General features: G+C 34.5%; 1 protein-coding gene across 4 annotated transcripts in view; it reads left to right on the plus strand.

Moving 5' to 3' along the window:
- The first annotated feature begins 269 nt into the window (after positions 1–269).
- Positions 270–17,874, plus strand: part of LOC139750275 (motile sperm domain-containing protein 1) — a 64,575-nt gene continuing 46,970 nt past the window's right edge. Inside the window, exon 1 of one of the 4 annotated variants that reach the window (XM_071664872.1) lies at positions 270–420. Coding sequence is in view for 1 of the 4 variants with exons in the window: in XM_071664882.1 (XP_071520983.1) it covers positions 384–420 (37 nt within the window). In the remaining 3 variants the exon portion in view is untranslated. Of the gene's footprint in view, positions 421–849; positions 979–17,874 lie in introns of those variants that run through there. The other 3 variants (XM_071664882.1, XM_071664863.1, XM_071664910.1) reach the window with 3 other exon arrangements.

Consider the following 17,874-nt stretch of genomic DNA (forward strand, 5'->3'; position numbering starts at 1 on the left):
TATGTGTGTGTCCGTGTGTGTTTATAGTCGTAAATATACTCACGCGTGTGTGCATGTCTGATGATGTCAGAGGGCGCATGTGTGGGTGGCATGGTGGTCGATGACGCGGTAGAATCGGTAATTGTCACGTCCAGCAGCCTCGTTATAATACCTGACCAAAGCCCTATATAACCCAGCAGGAGCCAGCCCGAGCTAAGCCAACCCTCCAGTGTGTCCAATGCTGTATATCAAGTGTGTGGGATGGTTGTAGCGGTGGGAGTCATGCCCCGTGGGGATATGGTTGGAGGGTGTGGATGGGCCGGGCCCACGTGTGACGCACAGGGCCAGGTCGTGAACGCTCGCAGTAGGTTCCTCCTGCACAACACGTGAACACCACCAATACCATGACACGAGAGAGCCATGGGAATTTCGTAACTAAAGGTAAGCATTAGTAAGCAACAATATTACCTTTTTACCCGTTTGTTACCGCAAGCCACCATGACGTTAAGTTTCAAAATTGATTACGTGCCCAACGCTAAGATGAAAAGGAATTTGGTTATGCATTAGTACAGTAATGTTATACTTAAGGGAGAACTCCAGCGACTCACTTAGTGTGGAACAACAAAATCTCTGGTCTTTTCTGGCTAATGTTATGATCTGGACGGTTGGCAGATTCACCAATTACCAAACTATTATTGTGGCATCCCTGAATGAGATGCTACTTTTCAAACTTATTTCGGATGGCGTGCAGTGGGTGTTGTGGTAGAAGGGAACCTGGACAAACGGTGACCTCACCTGAGGAGAGGTCAGGCGGTGGCAGAGGGGTCATGACCACCTGAGGTCATCCCTTGGGGGGAATGGGGGGGGGGGGGGGGAGAAAGGTTGGTCTGGCAATACGTGACCATGAGCTGAGGAGGTGGGAGGAGAGGGCCTGTGGCGTATCTAGAGTATGGCTTGGTAGTGCCCTGTGCGCCACTTGAAGGGGGCGACTCTCAACAGGTTTGTTCTTTGACATATGTTACCCGATTGACATTTTTAACGATTTAGTTTTGTGAAATAAAAGAGAAGCTCGCTTACTTTTCAACTATAGTAATATTTTGCTGTTATCAGTTGTATTACCGCTTCTACGTTACAATTTTGATCAAATGAGTCTTTACCTTTAAGTCGTTAAGACTTTATATACATTTAAGTTTGGTCCTAACTTCAGAAAGTTTATAATTACACTATATATTCTTATATACATACATCCACTGTATGTACATTTTAGGTCAAGCCAGGGGCGCAATTTCAGTGCTTGCCATAGGCACTATATCCCCTAGATACGCCCCTGAATAGTTAGGTGTATTTTTTTTTTTTTTTAGCTCAAAATACTTGTTGTTTCAAAACTGAAAGATGAGATATTCAAGCACTTCTATACATGAAATCATCATGGAAAATATATCATAATGCTCTCAGTTACCGATACATACTCATTAAATACAATGCAATGGGACAGAAATATTTTGAAACTGACTTCATTTAACAGCTTAGATGAATGTCATACAGGCGACGAATCGATATCCTAACACCAAATTTGTATTTAGCATGAAAAATATTACTTACAGTAAGTTTTTAATGGAAATCTATTTTTCTGAGAAAAGTGCCAAAAATTGAAGTCGACATTTTGTTTTGAAATTGACTCAGTAAGCACGATGCAAAGGAGCAGAAAATATTTTAAGATTGACTTCATTTAACGGCTAAAAACAATGTCACAAAAGCGACTAAACGATATTTTGATAACAAATCTGTATTCAGCATGAAAAATTCTTTTTATAATGAGTTTTTAAGGGAAATCTATTTTAGCTCGAAAAACTTCATGCCTCAAAATTCATAGATAAGATATCGAAATAATTCTATACTTAAAATAATCATGGAAAATATATCATGATGCTCTCAGTTACTGATTCGTACCCAGTAAATACGATGCAAAGGAGCAGAAAATATTTTAAAATAGACTTCATTTAACAGCCTAAAAGAATGTCATACATCGACTAAACGTTATTTTAGCACCGGTTTTGTATTACAGCATGAAAAATACTTTTCATGATGAGTTTAAAGGAAATTATTTTTCTGAGAAAAATACCAAAAATTGAATCTTCTTTTTTTTAGTTGAAAACTCTTTGTTTGAAAATTGAGTGATAAGACATTCTAACATTTCTATATATGAAATGATTATGGAAAGTGTATCATAAGGCTCTCAGTTACCGATACATACCCGGTAAATACGATCCAAAGGGTCAGAAAATATTTCAAGATTGACTTCATTTAACAACAATATTTTAACACCAGATTTGTATTCAGCATGAAAGATACTTCTTACATTGAGTTTTTAAAGGAAATTTATTTTTCTGAGAAAAGTGCCGAAAATTGAAGGTAATAAATAGGATAGGGTATTTTTTCAGCTCAACAAACTTTTTTTTATGAATTGAAAGATAAGATAATCAGCATCTTCTGTACTAAGACAATCATGGAGAATACATCATAATGCCCTCAATTACCAATATGTACCCAGTAAATACGATGCAAAGGAGCAGAAAATATTTTAAAATTGACTTCATTTAACAGCTTAAAAGAATGTCACATAGGCGACTAAACGATATTTTAATGACAGATTTGTATTCAGGAAAAAAATTCTTTTTATAATGAGTCTTTAAAGGAAATCTACTTTAGCTCCAAAACCTTTCGTTTCAAAATTCAAAAACAAGATATTCAAAAAATTCTATGCTTAACATAATCATGTAAAATATATCATGATGCTCTCAGTTACAGATTCATACCCAGTAAATACGATGTAAAGATGAAAATATTTTGAAATCGACTTCATTTAACAGCTTAAAAGAATGTCATGCAGGTGACGAAACTATATTTTAACACCAGATTTGTATTTATCGTGAAAAAACTTCCTACACTGAGTTTTTAAAGGAAATCTATTTTTCTGAGGAAAGTGCCGAAAATTGAAGTTAATATGTCAGGGTATTGTTTTAGCTCAACAATCTTTTTTTTTTTTTTCAATTGAAAGACAAGATGAACAACATCTTCTATACTTAAAATAACCATGGAAAATAGACCAGACCCTGAACTATTACCTTCAGTTTTTGGCATTTTTCTCAATAAAATAGATTTCCTTTAAGAACTCATTATAAGAGGTATTTTCCATGTTGAATACAAATCTAGTGTTAAATATAATTTAGTCGCCTTTATGACATTTATTAAAGCAGTTACATGAAGTCAATTTAAATTTTTTTTCTGCTCCTTTGCATCACATTTACTGGATATGTATCGGTAATTAAGAGCATTATGATATATTTTCCATGAATATTTCATGTATAAAGGGGTTTCAATATTTCATCTTTTAATTTTGAAAAAAAAAAATTGAGCTAAAAAATTACCCTGAACTATTACCTTCAATTTTTGGCATTTTTCTCAGAAAATAGATTTCCTTAAAAACCTCATTAAAAGAAGCATTTTTCATGCTGAATATAAATCTAGTGTTCAAATATCGTTTCTTTGTCTGTATGACATTAATTTCAGCTGTTAAATGAAATCAATTTCAAAATATGTTCTGCTCCTTTGCATCGTATTTGCTAGGTATCTACTGGTAACAGAGAACATTATGATATATCTTGCATGATTATTTCAAGTATAGAGGTTTTTGAATATCTTATCTCTCAATTTTGATACAAATGTTTCTTGGAGCTAGAACTACCCTGAACTATTGCCTTCAATTTTTGGCATTTTTCTCAGAAAAATAGATTTCTTTTAAGAACTCATTATAGGAAGTATTTTTTCATGCTGAATAGAAATCTGGTGTTAAAATATAATGTAGTCGCCTTTATGACATTTATTGAAGCAGTTACATGAAGTCAATTTTCAAAAACTTTCTGCTTCTTTGCATCGTATTTACTGGTTATGTATAGGTAACTAAGAACATTATGATATATTTTCCATGATTATTTCTGTATAGAAGTTTTTCAACATTTCATCTTTTAATTTTGAAACAAAAAAATTTTGGAGCTATAAAATACCTTCAATTTTTGGCATTTTTCTGAGAAACATAGATTTCTTTTTTAAGAACTCATTATAAAAAGTATTTTTCATGCTGAATGCATATCTCGTATTAAAATGTAATTTAGTCGCCTTTATGAGATGTATTGAAGCAGTAGCATGAAGTCAATTTTAATTTTTTTTTCAGCTTTACATCGTATTTACTGGGTATGTATCGGTAACTAAGAGCATTATGATATATTTTTCATGATTATTTCAAGTATAGAAGTGTTTCAATATTTCATCTTTTAATTTTGAAACAAAAAATTTTTTGAGCTAAAAAATCCCCTGAACTATTACCTTCAACTTTTTGCATTTTTCTCAGAAAAATAGATTCCTTTTAAGAACTCATCATTGGAAATATTTTTTCATGCTGAATAGAAATCTGGTGTTAAAATATAATTTAGTCGCCTTTATGACATTTATTAAAGCAGTTATATGAAGTCAATTTTCCAAACTTTTCTTCTTTGCATCGTATTTACTGGTTATGTATAGATAACTAAGAGCATTATGATATATTTTCTATAATCATTTAAAGTATCGAAGTTTTTCAACATTTCATCTTTTAATTTTGAAATAAAAAAAATTTTAAGCTAAAAAATACCTTCAATTTTTGGCATTTTTCTGAGAAACATAGATTTCCTTTAAGAACTCATTATGAAAAGCATTTCATGCTGAATACATATCTGGTGTTAAAATGTAATTTAGCCGCCTTTATGAGATTGATTGAAGGAGTAACATGAAGTCAATTTAAAAATTTTTTCTGCTTTACATCGTATTTACTGGGTATGTATCGGCAACTAAGAGCATTATGATATATTTTCCATGATTATTTCAAGTATAGAAGTGTTTCAATATTTCATCTTTTAATTTTGAAACAAAAATATTTTTGAGCTAAAAAATCCCCTGAACTATTACCTTCAATTTTTGGCATTTTTCTCAGAAAAATAGATTTCCTTTAAGAGCTCATTATAAGAAGTATTTTCGATGCTGAATACAAATCTGGTGTTAAAATGTAATTTAGTCGCCTTTATGACATTTATTCAAGCAGTTACATGAAGTGGGTTTTAAAAATTTTTCTGCTCCTTTGCATTGTATTTACTGGGTATATAGCGATAACTATTAGCACTATGATATATTTTCCATGATAGTTTCAAGTATAGAAGTGTTTCAGTATTTCATCTTTTAATTTCAAAACAAAAAATTTTTGAGCTAAAAAAATAACCTGAACTGTTACCTTCGATTTTTGACATTTTTCTCAGAAAAATAGATTTCCTTTAAAACCTCATTAAAAGAAGCATTTTTCATGCTGAATATAAATCTAGTGTTTAAATATCGTTTCTTTGTCTTTATGACATTAATTTCAGATGTAAAATGAAATCAATTTCAAAATATGTTCTGCTCCTTTGCATCGCATTTGCCGGGTATCTACAGGTAACAGAGAACATTATGATATATCTTGTATGATTATTTCAAGTATAGAGGTTTTTGAATATCTTATCTTTCAGTTTTCATACAAAAGTTTCTTGGAGCTAGAACTACCCTTCAATTTTTGGCATTTTTCTCAGAAAAATAGATTTCTTTTAAGAACTCATTATAGGAAGTATTTTTTCATGCTGGATAGAAATCTGGTGTTAAAATATAATTTAGTGGCCTTTATGACATTCATTAAAGCAGTTACATGAAGTCAATTTTCAAAAACTTTCTGCTTCTTTGCATCGTATTTACTGGTTATGTATAGGTAACTAAGAGCATTATGATATATTTTCCATGATTATTTCTGTATAGAAGTTTTTCAACATTTCATCTTTTAATTTTGAAACAAAAAAATTTTGGAGCTATAAAATACCTTCAATTTTTGGCATTTTTCTGAGAAACATAGATTTCTTTTAAGAACTCATTATAAAAAGTATTTTTCATGCTGAATGCATATCTCGTATTAAAATGTAATTTAGTCGCCTTTATGAGATGTATTGAAGCAGTAGCATGAAGTCAATTTTAATTTTTTTTCAGCTTTACATCGTATTTACTGGGTTTGTATCGGTAACTAAGAGCATTATGATATATTTTTCATGATTATTTCAAGTATAGAAGTGTTTCAATATTTCATCTTTTAATTTTGAAACAAAAAATTTTTTGAGCTAAAAAATCCCCTGAACTATTACCTTCAATTTTTGGCATTTTTCTCAGAAAAATAGATTTCCTTTAAGAGCTCATTATAAGAAGTATTTTCGTTGCTGAATACAAATCTGGTGTTAAAATGTAATTTAGTCGCCTGTATGACATTTATTCAAGCAGTTACATGAAGTGAGTTTTAAAAATTTTTCTGCTCCTTTGCATTGTATTTACTGGGTATGTAGCGATAACTATTAGCGTTATGATATATTTTCCATGATTGTTTCAAGTATAGAAGTGTTTCAATATTTCATCTTTTAATTTTGAAACAAAAAATTTTTGATCTAAAAATACCCTGAACTATTACTTTCAATTTTAGGTATTTTTCTCAGAAAAATAGATTTCCTTTAAGAACTCATTATAAGAAGTATTTTCGTTGCTGAATACAAATCTGGTGTTAAAATGTAATTTAGTCGCCTTTATGACATTTATTCAAGCAGTTACATGAAGTTAGTTTTAAAATATATTCTGCTCCTTTGCATTGTATTTACTGGGTATGTAGCGATAACTATTTGCATTATGATATATTTTCCATGATTATTTCAAGTATAGAAGTGTTTCAATATTTCATCTCTTAATTTTGGAACAAAATAATCTTTGAGCTAAAAAATACCGTGAACTGTTACCTTCAATTTTTGACATTTTTCTCAGAAAAATAGATTTCCTTTAAAACCTCATTAAAAGAAGCATTTTTCATGCTGAATATAAATCTTGTATTTAAATATCGTTTCTTTGTCTTTATGACATTAATTTCAGCTGTAAAATGAAATCAATTTCAAAATATATTCTGCTCCTTTGCATCGCATTTGCCGGGTATCTACCGGTAACAGAGAACATTATGATATATCTTGCATGATTATTTCAAGTATAGAGGTTTTTGAATATCTTATCTTTCAATTTTAATACAAAAGTTTCTTGGAGCTTGAACTACCCTGAACTATTGCCTTCAATTTTTGGCATTTTTCTCAGAAAAATAGATTTCTTTTAAGAACTCATTATAGGAAGTATTTTTTCATGCTGAATAGAAATCTGGTGTTAAGATATAATTTAGTGGCCTTTATGACATTTATTAAAGCAGTTACATGAAGTCAATTTTAAAAAATTTTCGGCTTCTTTGCATCGTATTTACTGGTTATGTATAGGTAACTAAGAGCATTATGATATATTTTCCATGATTATTTCTGCATAGAAGTTTTTCAACATTTCATCTTTTAATTTTGAAACAAAAACATTTTGGAGCTATAAAATACCTTCAATTTTTGGCATTTTTCTGAGAAACATAGATTTCTTTTAAGAACTCATTATGAAAAGTATTTTTCATGCTGAATGCATATCTCGTGTTAAAATGTAATTTAGTCGCCTTTATGAGATGTATTGAAGCAGTAACATGAAGTCAATTTCAATTTTTTTTTCAGCTTTACATCGTATTTACTGGGTTTGTATCGGTAACTAAGAGCATTATGATATATTTTTCATGATTATTTCAAGTATAGAAGTGTTTCAATATTTCATCTTTTAATTTTGAAACAAAAAATTTTTTCAATTTTTGGCATTTTTCTCAGAAAAATAGATTTCCTTTAAGAGCTCATTATAAGAAGTATTTTCGTTGCTGAATACAAATCTGGTGTTAAAATGTAATTTAGTCGCCTGTATGACATTTATTCAAGCAGTTACATGAAGTGAGTTTTAAAAATGTTTCTGCTCCTTTGCATTGTATTTACTGGGTATGTAGCGATAACTATTAGCATTATGATATATTTTCCATGATTGTTTCAAGTATAGAAGTGTTTCAATATTTCATCTTTTACTTTTGAAACAAAAAAATTTTTGATCTAAAAATACCCTGAACTATTACTTTCAATTTTAGGTATTTTTCTCAGAAAAATAGATTTTCTTTAAGAACTCATTATAAGAAGTATTTTCGATGCTGAATACAAATCTGGTGTTAAAGTGTAATTTAGTCACCTTTATGACATTTATTCAAGCAGTTACATGAAGTTAGTTTTAAAATATACTCTGCTCCTTTGCATCTTATTTACTGGGTAGGTAGCGATAACTGTTAGCATTATGATATATTTTCCATGATTATTTCAAGTATAGAAGTGTTTCAATATTTCATCTCTTAATTTTGGAACAAAATAATTTTTGAGCTAAAAAATACCGTGAACTGTTACCTTCAATTTTTGACATTTTTCTCAGAAAAATAGATTTCCTTTAAGATCTCATTAAAGAAGCATTTTTCATGCTGAATATAAATCTAGTGTTAAAATATCGTTTCTTTGTCTTTATGACATTAATTTCAGCTGTAAAATGAAATCAATTTCAAAATATATTCTGCTCCGTTGCATCGTATTTGCTGTGTATCTATCGTTAACAGAGAACATTATGATATATCTTGCATGATTATATCAAGTATAGAGGTTTTTGAATATCTTTTCTTTCAATCATGATACAAAAAGTTTTTGGAGCTAGAACTACCCTGAACTTTTTGTATCTTTCTCAGAAAAATAGATTCCTCTTAAGAACTCATCATTGGAAATATTTTTTCATGCTGAATAGAAATCTGGTGTTACAGTATAATTTAGTCGCCTTTATGACATTTATTAAAGCAGTTATATGAAGTCAATTTTCAAGAATTTTCTGCTTTGCATCGTATTTACTGGTTATGTATAGATAACTAAGAGCATTATGATATATTTTCCATAATTATTTCAAGTATCGAAGTTTTTCAACATTTCATCTTTTAATTTTGAAACAAAAACATTTTGGAGCTAAAAAATACCTTCAATTTTTGGCATTTTTCTCAAACATAGATTTCCTTTAAGAACTCATTATAAAAAGTGTTTTTCATGTTGAATACACATCTGGTGTTAAATTGTAATTTAGTTTTCTTTATGAGATTGATTGAAGCAGTAACATGAAGTGAATTTTAATTTTTTTTATGCTTTACATCGTATTTACTGTGTATGTATCGGTAACTAAGAGCATAATGATATATTTTCCATGATTATTTCAAGTACAGAAGTGTTTCAGTATTTCATCTTTTAATTTTGAAACAAAAAATTTTTTGAGCTAAAAAATACCCCGAACTATTACCTTCAATTTTTGGCATTTTTCTCAGAAAAATAGATTTCCTTTAAGAACTCATTTTAAGAAGTATTTTCGATGCTGAATAGAAATCTGGTGTTAAAATGTAATTTAGTCGCCTTTATGATATTTATTCAAGCAGTTACATGAAGTCAAAAGTTTTAAAATTTTTTCTGCTCTTTTGCATCGTATTTACTGGGTATGTAGCGATAACTATTAGCATTATGATATATTTTCCATGATTGTTTCAAGTATGGAAGTGTTTCAATATTTCATCTTTTAATTTTGAAACAAAAAATTTTTGAGCTTAAGAATTACCTTTAGAATAGCGCCACCGGATAGGACAAGGAATAATGGATTTGAATGAGAAAAATGTAGATACAGGTCGGATGTGGGTAAATATTTGTTCGGGAATAAGGTAGTAGGTTTATGGAACATGCTGCCAAGTACAGTAGTGGAACGTAGGTCTTTAGGTAGATTTATACGAAGGTTGGATGTGTTTATGGGTTCAGACGCTTGGTTATAGGGTGGACAGACTCAGGACCTGCCTGACATGGGCCAATAGGCCTCTTGCAGTGTCCTCACTTCTTATGTTCCTATGTGGCAATATGGGAGGGTGCTCTTGCTAGATATCTTTGATTGTCTTATAAAGAAAGTAGGCTTTGTGTACTCCTAGAACTTGGGACATGTGTCTTGCTTAGAAATTAAGTTTGTATTAGGATGTCGTCAGACGACATAAGTTTGTTCTGGCAGTCTAGTTCAGAGTGTACAGCAGTTCATTCTGAGGTATGACCAGACTACCTCTTTAGATGGAGAAATTCATTGCCACTTATAAATCTGAAATGTATGAGCTCACTGTTATTACCAAAAAAAAAAAAAAATCAAAATCGTAGAATGTGTTATGCTGGCCAATTTACATTTTTTTTTTTCGAATCTGTGGATCAGTTTGGTTCTTAAAGGGATCACATCAGAATGCGCTTTATGGTTTCGTGGACATTACAAATTCTAATAAAAGATTTTGACCCTAATCGACCTAGATTTCTTTGACTTACACGTTGTGTAAGTTTTTTTCTAGTTACTTGTTCTGTGTTTCCGAAAATAATGGATTCATTGGTTTGAAAAATAGAATGCAGCTCCACATATTGTTAGTTGGCTACGGACTTGTCTGACAGACATATTAGTCTTTTATACGACCATCAAGGGTTTGTTGTTCAGCGGGGAAGTGTTTCTATAGAAACATACAAGTCATCTATTGGGATCCATGAAGGTAGCTTACTCTCTCATTCACAACATCCGGAGCTTCAAATCGACTATTGTTTTAACTGTCTCATAAGTCCTGCTGGTGGCAAGGGATGGTAAGCCCACCTCTGTACAGTTTCACCAACACCACCTCAACTAGTTAACGCTAAGCGTTTGTAATTGATCACACCTCATCGAACATGCAGTTCCTTTAAGGAATCCCAAGTCCAATACTTAGGGTGCACTGAGCTTGATGACTTAGTATTCTTAAAACCTTCGCCTGCCTAGGGCACACATGAATACCAGATGAGGATGATATTGAAAACCGTTTTAAAAAGGTTATTGTGATATAAATAGATTTTTCTTCTCTTAGAACGTCAAACCACAAATTCCCCACAGGCTTTGGGACTCCCTGTACTAAAACTTTCTCCGTAAGTTTCTGAGTGTCTCCATTGTGTTAAATGACTAGATACAGTATGAGGAAACTCTTTACTAAAGGTTAATGCATAAAATTCTAAAGATGTTTGATTTCATATGCTATTCTATTTTGATTTGTGAGGCCAGGAAGAAGTGAGGTTCCCGAGCTGTTCTACGTACTAGCTGGGGTGACTGGACAAGCTACGTTGGCCTATGTATACTTGTGTTTGTGTGACTGATAACATCTGGTGTGGGTGGGTGGTGAGGCCAGCAGTTGATCCGCTCACGGCACTTATTATCTGATGTATACACAACAGTGAGTGGCTGAAAGCCTCCCACACAGATAGTGGTGCGTGTGTGGGAAGTTGAATACTTTATAGTTTTTTCCCCCCATTCATAACGATCTCTGGAGCAAAATTTTGAACGACACTTCTTATCTTGCAGATCGTCACAGCCTATCTCTCGCAGCTTACATTCATTTTCGCCTCTGAACTCTCGGGTTTTATTTTAATATTTCGTTGTTTTTTTTTTGTCTGATCATTCATATATATATATATATATATATATATATATATATATATATATATATATATATATATATATATATATATATATATATATATATAATTTTCCAAAAGAAGAAACAGAGAAGGGGGCCAGGTGAGAATATTCCCTCAAAGGCCCAGTCCTCTGTTCTTAGCGCTACCTCGCTAACGCGGGAAATGGCGAATAGTTTGAAAGAAAAAAGAAATATATATATATATATATATATATATATATATATATATATATATATATATATATATATATATATATATATATATATCGTTGTATCCATCACACCCCCAAATGCGCCGTCTCATTGTTGTTTCCGGCACTTTAGTAACATCAACTGGACCAACTTGCGAAAAACTTTTCTCCTGACTTTCGCCCACGAAGTACAATTCCTCGGGTGATACTTGTATATGCTGACAATATAGCAGAGGTTATCATAGCAGGAATGGATTATGTAGGCGTCTCTTCGTCTAAAACTATCCTATGCATTGTCATTCGTGTATAAAGTTGCAAAAAAACTTCTTTCTTCCATTCTCATCAAGCTTTCACGCTCGCCCGAATTCAAGACAAAGCTGATGATGACGACCAGAGAGGATAGTTAACCTCTTTCTCATTCCTTATCCTGATAAGTCTTTATGTTTCTTGGCTCAGAGTTTTGTTCAACATCATCTTCCAGTCTAACCTTGCTTTCGCTGTACCGTGCCAATGATACAGTAATTCCCCCTATTGGTAAAGCCATTTGTTTTTGGTTCTCTGTTCCTTTAATTACAGTTTCAGCGACTCTAACCTTCTCCCAGCCCATAACACACCCTTACTAAACCTCCACCCTTCCCTATCATCTCTATCCATACAGTAAATAAAGCTACATTCATGGACACCAGCAAGGCGGATGAACCAAATGGCGTCCCTCTTGTTCTGAGGAAGTTTCTTTTTCTTTTCCTCAAAAACCATAGTTGCTCCCTCATTAAGGGAACAAGCATTGATACAGCCTGTCTTTATGACGCTTGACCGTTCAAACCCTTCTGACTATTGTCCTGGTGCTTTGACTTCAATTATCTCCTAAATTCTTTTGAGTCTGTCCCTTACAAATATTATCTTTGTGCTCTGACTTCTGTTGCATTTATATTCTTTAAGTCTATGCCCAAGTCTCTATTGCGAAACCGCCTAAAGCCTCCCACCCATTCTCGTAGTGTTTTCTCTAATCACCAATTCGGATTGCTTGAAATGAGATCCACCACATTCTTGTCTGCGTTACGAGTGTCTCAAGAGGCCTTGAGGGAAACTTGTGATGTACTCCTCAACATATAAAAACTTTATGACACGGTGTGGCATTAGGCTCTGATCTCTAACCTCTCCTTTTTTGGCTTTCCTCCCTCATTCTGTCTCTCTGGTTGGTCCACTTCCACACTCTTTCATGGGTCACTACTCTGCTTATTATCCCTATCAACAGTGGTGTCTCACAAGGTTCTGTCCTGCTCTCTGCCCCTCCTCCTCCTCCTCCTCCTTATCTACGACATCCTTACTTCAACAAATGATTCTCTGGAATGTCTATGCTTCAACTCTTCATTCCAAGACTTCTTTCACATCCACTCCACCATCCCTTGTTCCATCAACATCTCTCGTCTCCTCACAGCAACTTTGGCCAAAAAAACTCGTATTTGGAAAGGACTTTCCAATAGGCAGACATGCGCTAGTCAGGTAACTATGTCCCCTAAACCTCTCCACAACCATTACGTCTCCTCTGATGACTCCCGTGCGTCCACCATTCTACACCATTCTGCATAAGGAAGTTTCCTGTCTTTCTAAAATGTGTGTAATACAGTTTTATGGACCAACAGACCTGAGGTAGTTTCCAGTCTTTCTCAAATATTTTTGGACAGTTTTATGGACCAACGTAGTTTCATGTCTCTAACCTTCGTATATACTTCTGTGCTAGAATACGCGATTAAAATTACTTAAACCCTGATATAATCCAGCATATTACTGATATATATATATATATATATATATATATATATATATATATATATATATATATATATATATATATATAATGCGGGAAATGGCAAATAGTATGAAAGATATATATATATATATATATATATATATATATATATATATATATATATATATATATATATATATATATATCACTTCTGAAACCACACTGCTCTTCCCCAATCTGATGCTCTGTACATGCCTTCACCCTCTCAATCAATACCCTCCCATATAATTTACCAGGAATACTCAACAAACTTATACCTCTGTAATTTGAGCACTCACTCTTATCCCCTTTGCCTTTGTACAATGGCACTATGCACGCATTCCGCCAATCCTCAGGCACCTCACCATGAGTCACACATACATTAAATAACCTGATGTGTGGATCAGGTGTTTGCTTTGAAGAATGTATGTGAGAAATACATAGAAAAGCAAATGGATTTGTATGTAGCATTTATGGATCTGGAGAAGGCATATGATAGAGTTGATAGAGATGCTCTGTGGAAGGTATTAAGAATATATGGTGTGGGAGGCAAGTTGTTAGAAGCAGTGAAAAGTTTTTATCGAGGATGTAAGGCATGTGTACGTGTAGGAAGAGAGGAAAGTGATTGGTTCTCAGTGAATGTAGGTTTGCGGCAGGGGTGTGTGATGTCTCCATGGTTGTTTAATTTGTTTATGGATGGGGTTGTTTGGGAGGTGAATGCAAGAGTTTTGGAAAGAGGGGCAAGTATGAAGTCTGTTGTGGATGAGAGAGCTTGGGAAGTGTCAGTTGTTGTTCGCTGATGATACAGCGCTGGTGGCTGATTCATATGAGAAACTGCAGAAGCTGGTGACTGAGTTTGGTAAAGTGTGTGAAAGAAGAAAGTTAAAGAGTAAATGTGAATAAGAGCAAGGTTATTAGGTACAGTAGGGGTGAGGGTCAAGTCAATTGGGAGGTGAGTTTGAATGGAGAAAAACTGGAGGAAGTGAAGTGTTTTAGATATCTGGGAGTGGATCTGGCAGCGGATGGAACCATGGAAGCGGAAGTGGATCATAGGGTGGGGGAGGGGGCGAAAATTCTGGGAGCCTTGAAGAATGTGTGGAAGTCGAGAACATTATCTCGGAAAGCAAAAATGGGTATGTTTGAAGGAATAGTGGTTCCAACAATGTTGTATGGTTGCGAGGCGTGGGCTATGGATAGAGCGGTGCGCAGGAGGATGGATGTGCTGGAAATGAGATGTTTGAGGACAATGTGTGGTGTGAGGTGGTTTGATCGAGTAAGTAACGTAAGGGTAAGAGAGATGTGTGGAAATAAAAAGAGCGTGGTTGAGAGAGCAGAAGAGGGTGTTTTGAAATGGTTTGGTCACATGGAGAGAGTGAGTGAGGAAAGATTGACCAAGAGGATATATGTGTCGGAGGTGGAGGGAACGAGGAGAAGAGGGAGACCAAATTGGAGGTGGAAAGATGGAGTGAAGAAGATTTTGTGTGATCGGGGCCTGAACATGCAGGAGGGTGAAAGGAGGGCAAGGAATAGAGTGAATTGGAGCGATGTGGTATACCGGGGTTGACGTGCTGTCGGTGGATTGAATCAGGGCATGTGAAGCGTCTGGGGTAAACCATGGAAAGCTGTGTAGGTATGTATATTTGCGTGTGTGGACGTATGTATATACATGTGTATGGGGGTGGGTTGGGCCATTTCTTTCGTCTGTTTCCTTGCGCTACCTCGCAAACGCGGGAGACAGCGACAAAGCAAAAAAAAAAAAAAAAAAAAAAAATATATATATATATATATATATATATATATATATATATATACATATATATATATATATATATATATATATATATATATATATATATATATATATATATATATATATATAAATATATTGTGTGTGTGTGGATATAATCGCACATCTTGGATATCTGTTTATTATTATTCCAGTGTAGTTTCCCAGACTTTAATCAACTGGTTACTGAGAGTGACTGAGGAAGGTAAGAAGGGACGCGCACGCACTGGTGACCATTGCCCCCAAACTACGTGTAACCTTGACCTCTGACCATCAGGTCACACCAGCCGCTGTTACCTGACCTGAAGTGTTAATTCCTTGACCAGACCAGACACTGGATTGCTTACCTTGCAGGGTAACCCCGCCATGTTTGTTACCTCTTTACAAATTGTGTGTGGAGCTTATCAAAAATGAGAATTGATTCAACGCTTCTTCTCTCAACATAATCATCAGATTTGAAGACATAGTGACAGATAGTGTCGCCAATCACATGTCTAGAATTTCTAACGTGACAAAAGACAGCATTTTATCATTGACAACCTTATCATCTCGTCAGTGCTTATTAATCATATATATATATATATATATATATATATATATATATATATATATATATATATATATATATATATATATATACACACACAAACACACACGCGTGGCCTCATTTGCACACGTCTACCGTGCAGCTGTCATGCATAATGCACCGGAACTGGAGCCCCATATCCACAGCCATGCCCCACAGACCTTTCCATGGTATCCTCTGAGTATCACGTTCACCCACATATACGCGTAGTGGTATACTGTGGTACACGAGATAAAGTTGCGAACCCCTGATTTAAAGACACACTCCAACCAACCCGTCTCTCTCCCCTGCTAAACATCGTAGCCTTGTTTGTGTTCACTTTTCGCTTACAACTTCCTAAATTCACACACTCTCCCAGACTCACATACCAGCTTCTGCAGTCTGTGACTCGAGTGTGTCACGAAAGCCGTATCATCTGCAAACATCGACTGACTCATCCTAAGCATATTATTGTAGACCTGCCTTTCCTGTGGGGAGGATGAACACCTGGACTGGGTGTCAAGTTTTCGAACCCCAGCAGGGTCCGCATTTGATCTCTCTCAGATCCATCTAGCATGTTAATTCATTCTGTCACCATGTCAAGCGATGCAGTTTTATATCTCTGTCTCTTATCTCTAAAGCTTTGTATCTTAGGTGATAGTTATTGATATGAAAGAACAATAACAGAAGACCTAGAATGGTTCCTTGAGATACGCCAGATCTACTGGCACCTTGTTGATGTACAATTTCCTAAGGTTACGTACTGGCATTTCCTTTCAGATAAGATTCAATAAACTGGTGAAAGTATTCTCTTTTGTTATACTTACATAGTTTATGAAGGAGATGTGAACAGTTCACTGCCTCGGGATTTAAGGAAGCAATGTTATAATTGTCCGGGTATTGTGATTTGTATTTAGTATGTTATTAAAATACAGGGGATGCCAAGCTGTCAGTGGGTTGAACTAGGGCATATGAAGTAGTGAGGGTGAACCACGGAGAGGTCCATGGGGGGCCTGGGTGTGAATAAGGGTCTCTGGTGCATTATCTATGGCAGCTGGAAGGCGGATGAGCAAGAATTTTGCCGATCTTCGTTTGCCCTTGACGCTCTCATGGGAAGCAGCGAACGAGCATGAAAAAGGGAAAGAAATGTTTGATGATAGAGCGGTAAACCTTTATGTAACTGAATGTTTTTAAACTTGTAAGACTAGCATGATGAAGACTGGTCTGTCGTTGTTGACATCACTGCAATCATCGCCCTGTGTACTGTGATTCCTCTGGCTATTGTCAGTATGTCTTTGATTTCTCCCTCTCTCACAAGCACGGTTCATCGTCGAGGTCACCTCCTCAGTGTTTAAACCTGATGCAAAATCTTCCCTCTTAGAAAAGGATCAGTTAGTAACTGTTAGGAAAGACACGAGGGGTTGAAAAGAGTCCCATAATTTACCGGCGTAAGGAGAGAAAAGATAATCAAATTGGTCCGAGTTTGAGTTGCCAATGATCACACAAGTACTCATGTGATGTAGTCACTTGCCAACCATTGATAAGAACTCTCTTACAAAGTTGTCCTATTAGTGTTAACGATGTATAAGGGAAAGAAAACCAGTCTCCCACACTCATCCTTGCAGCACATCCCTTATTACGTCTAACCCTGCAAAGAATTCACCACTGATCACAACTCAGTGTATGACCACTCAGTCAGACCTAATCACAACCTTATTGTATCACGTGACTTCGCTTATTTTTTTTATGTCGAATTTAATCAAATGTCCGAAAATCTAAATTGATGACACCAACAATTTTACATTCATCATACATGTGATTATATCATAAAGGAGAGCAAGGACGTATGTCACTTTTTTGCGTTGGAGGCCCCAGTCACGCAAACCCTGCTTAGAATTGTTTCTTAGATCGTGGTCCACCAAATGATTCACAATCTTGTTTTGCTTATGCTACTTGGATGACACTCTCTCGGCAGGAACATGTTATCATTTTAGATACCGGTTT

The sequence above is a fragment of the Panulirus ornatus genome, chromosome 1, assembly GCF_036320965.1.
Source record: "Panulirus ornatus isolate Po-2019 chromosome 1, ASM3632096v1, whole genome shotgun sequence".
Lineage (NCBI taxonomy): Eukaryota > Metazoa > Arthropoda > Malacostraca > Decapoda > Palinuridae > Panulirus > Panulirus ornatus.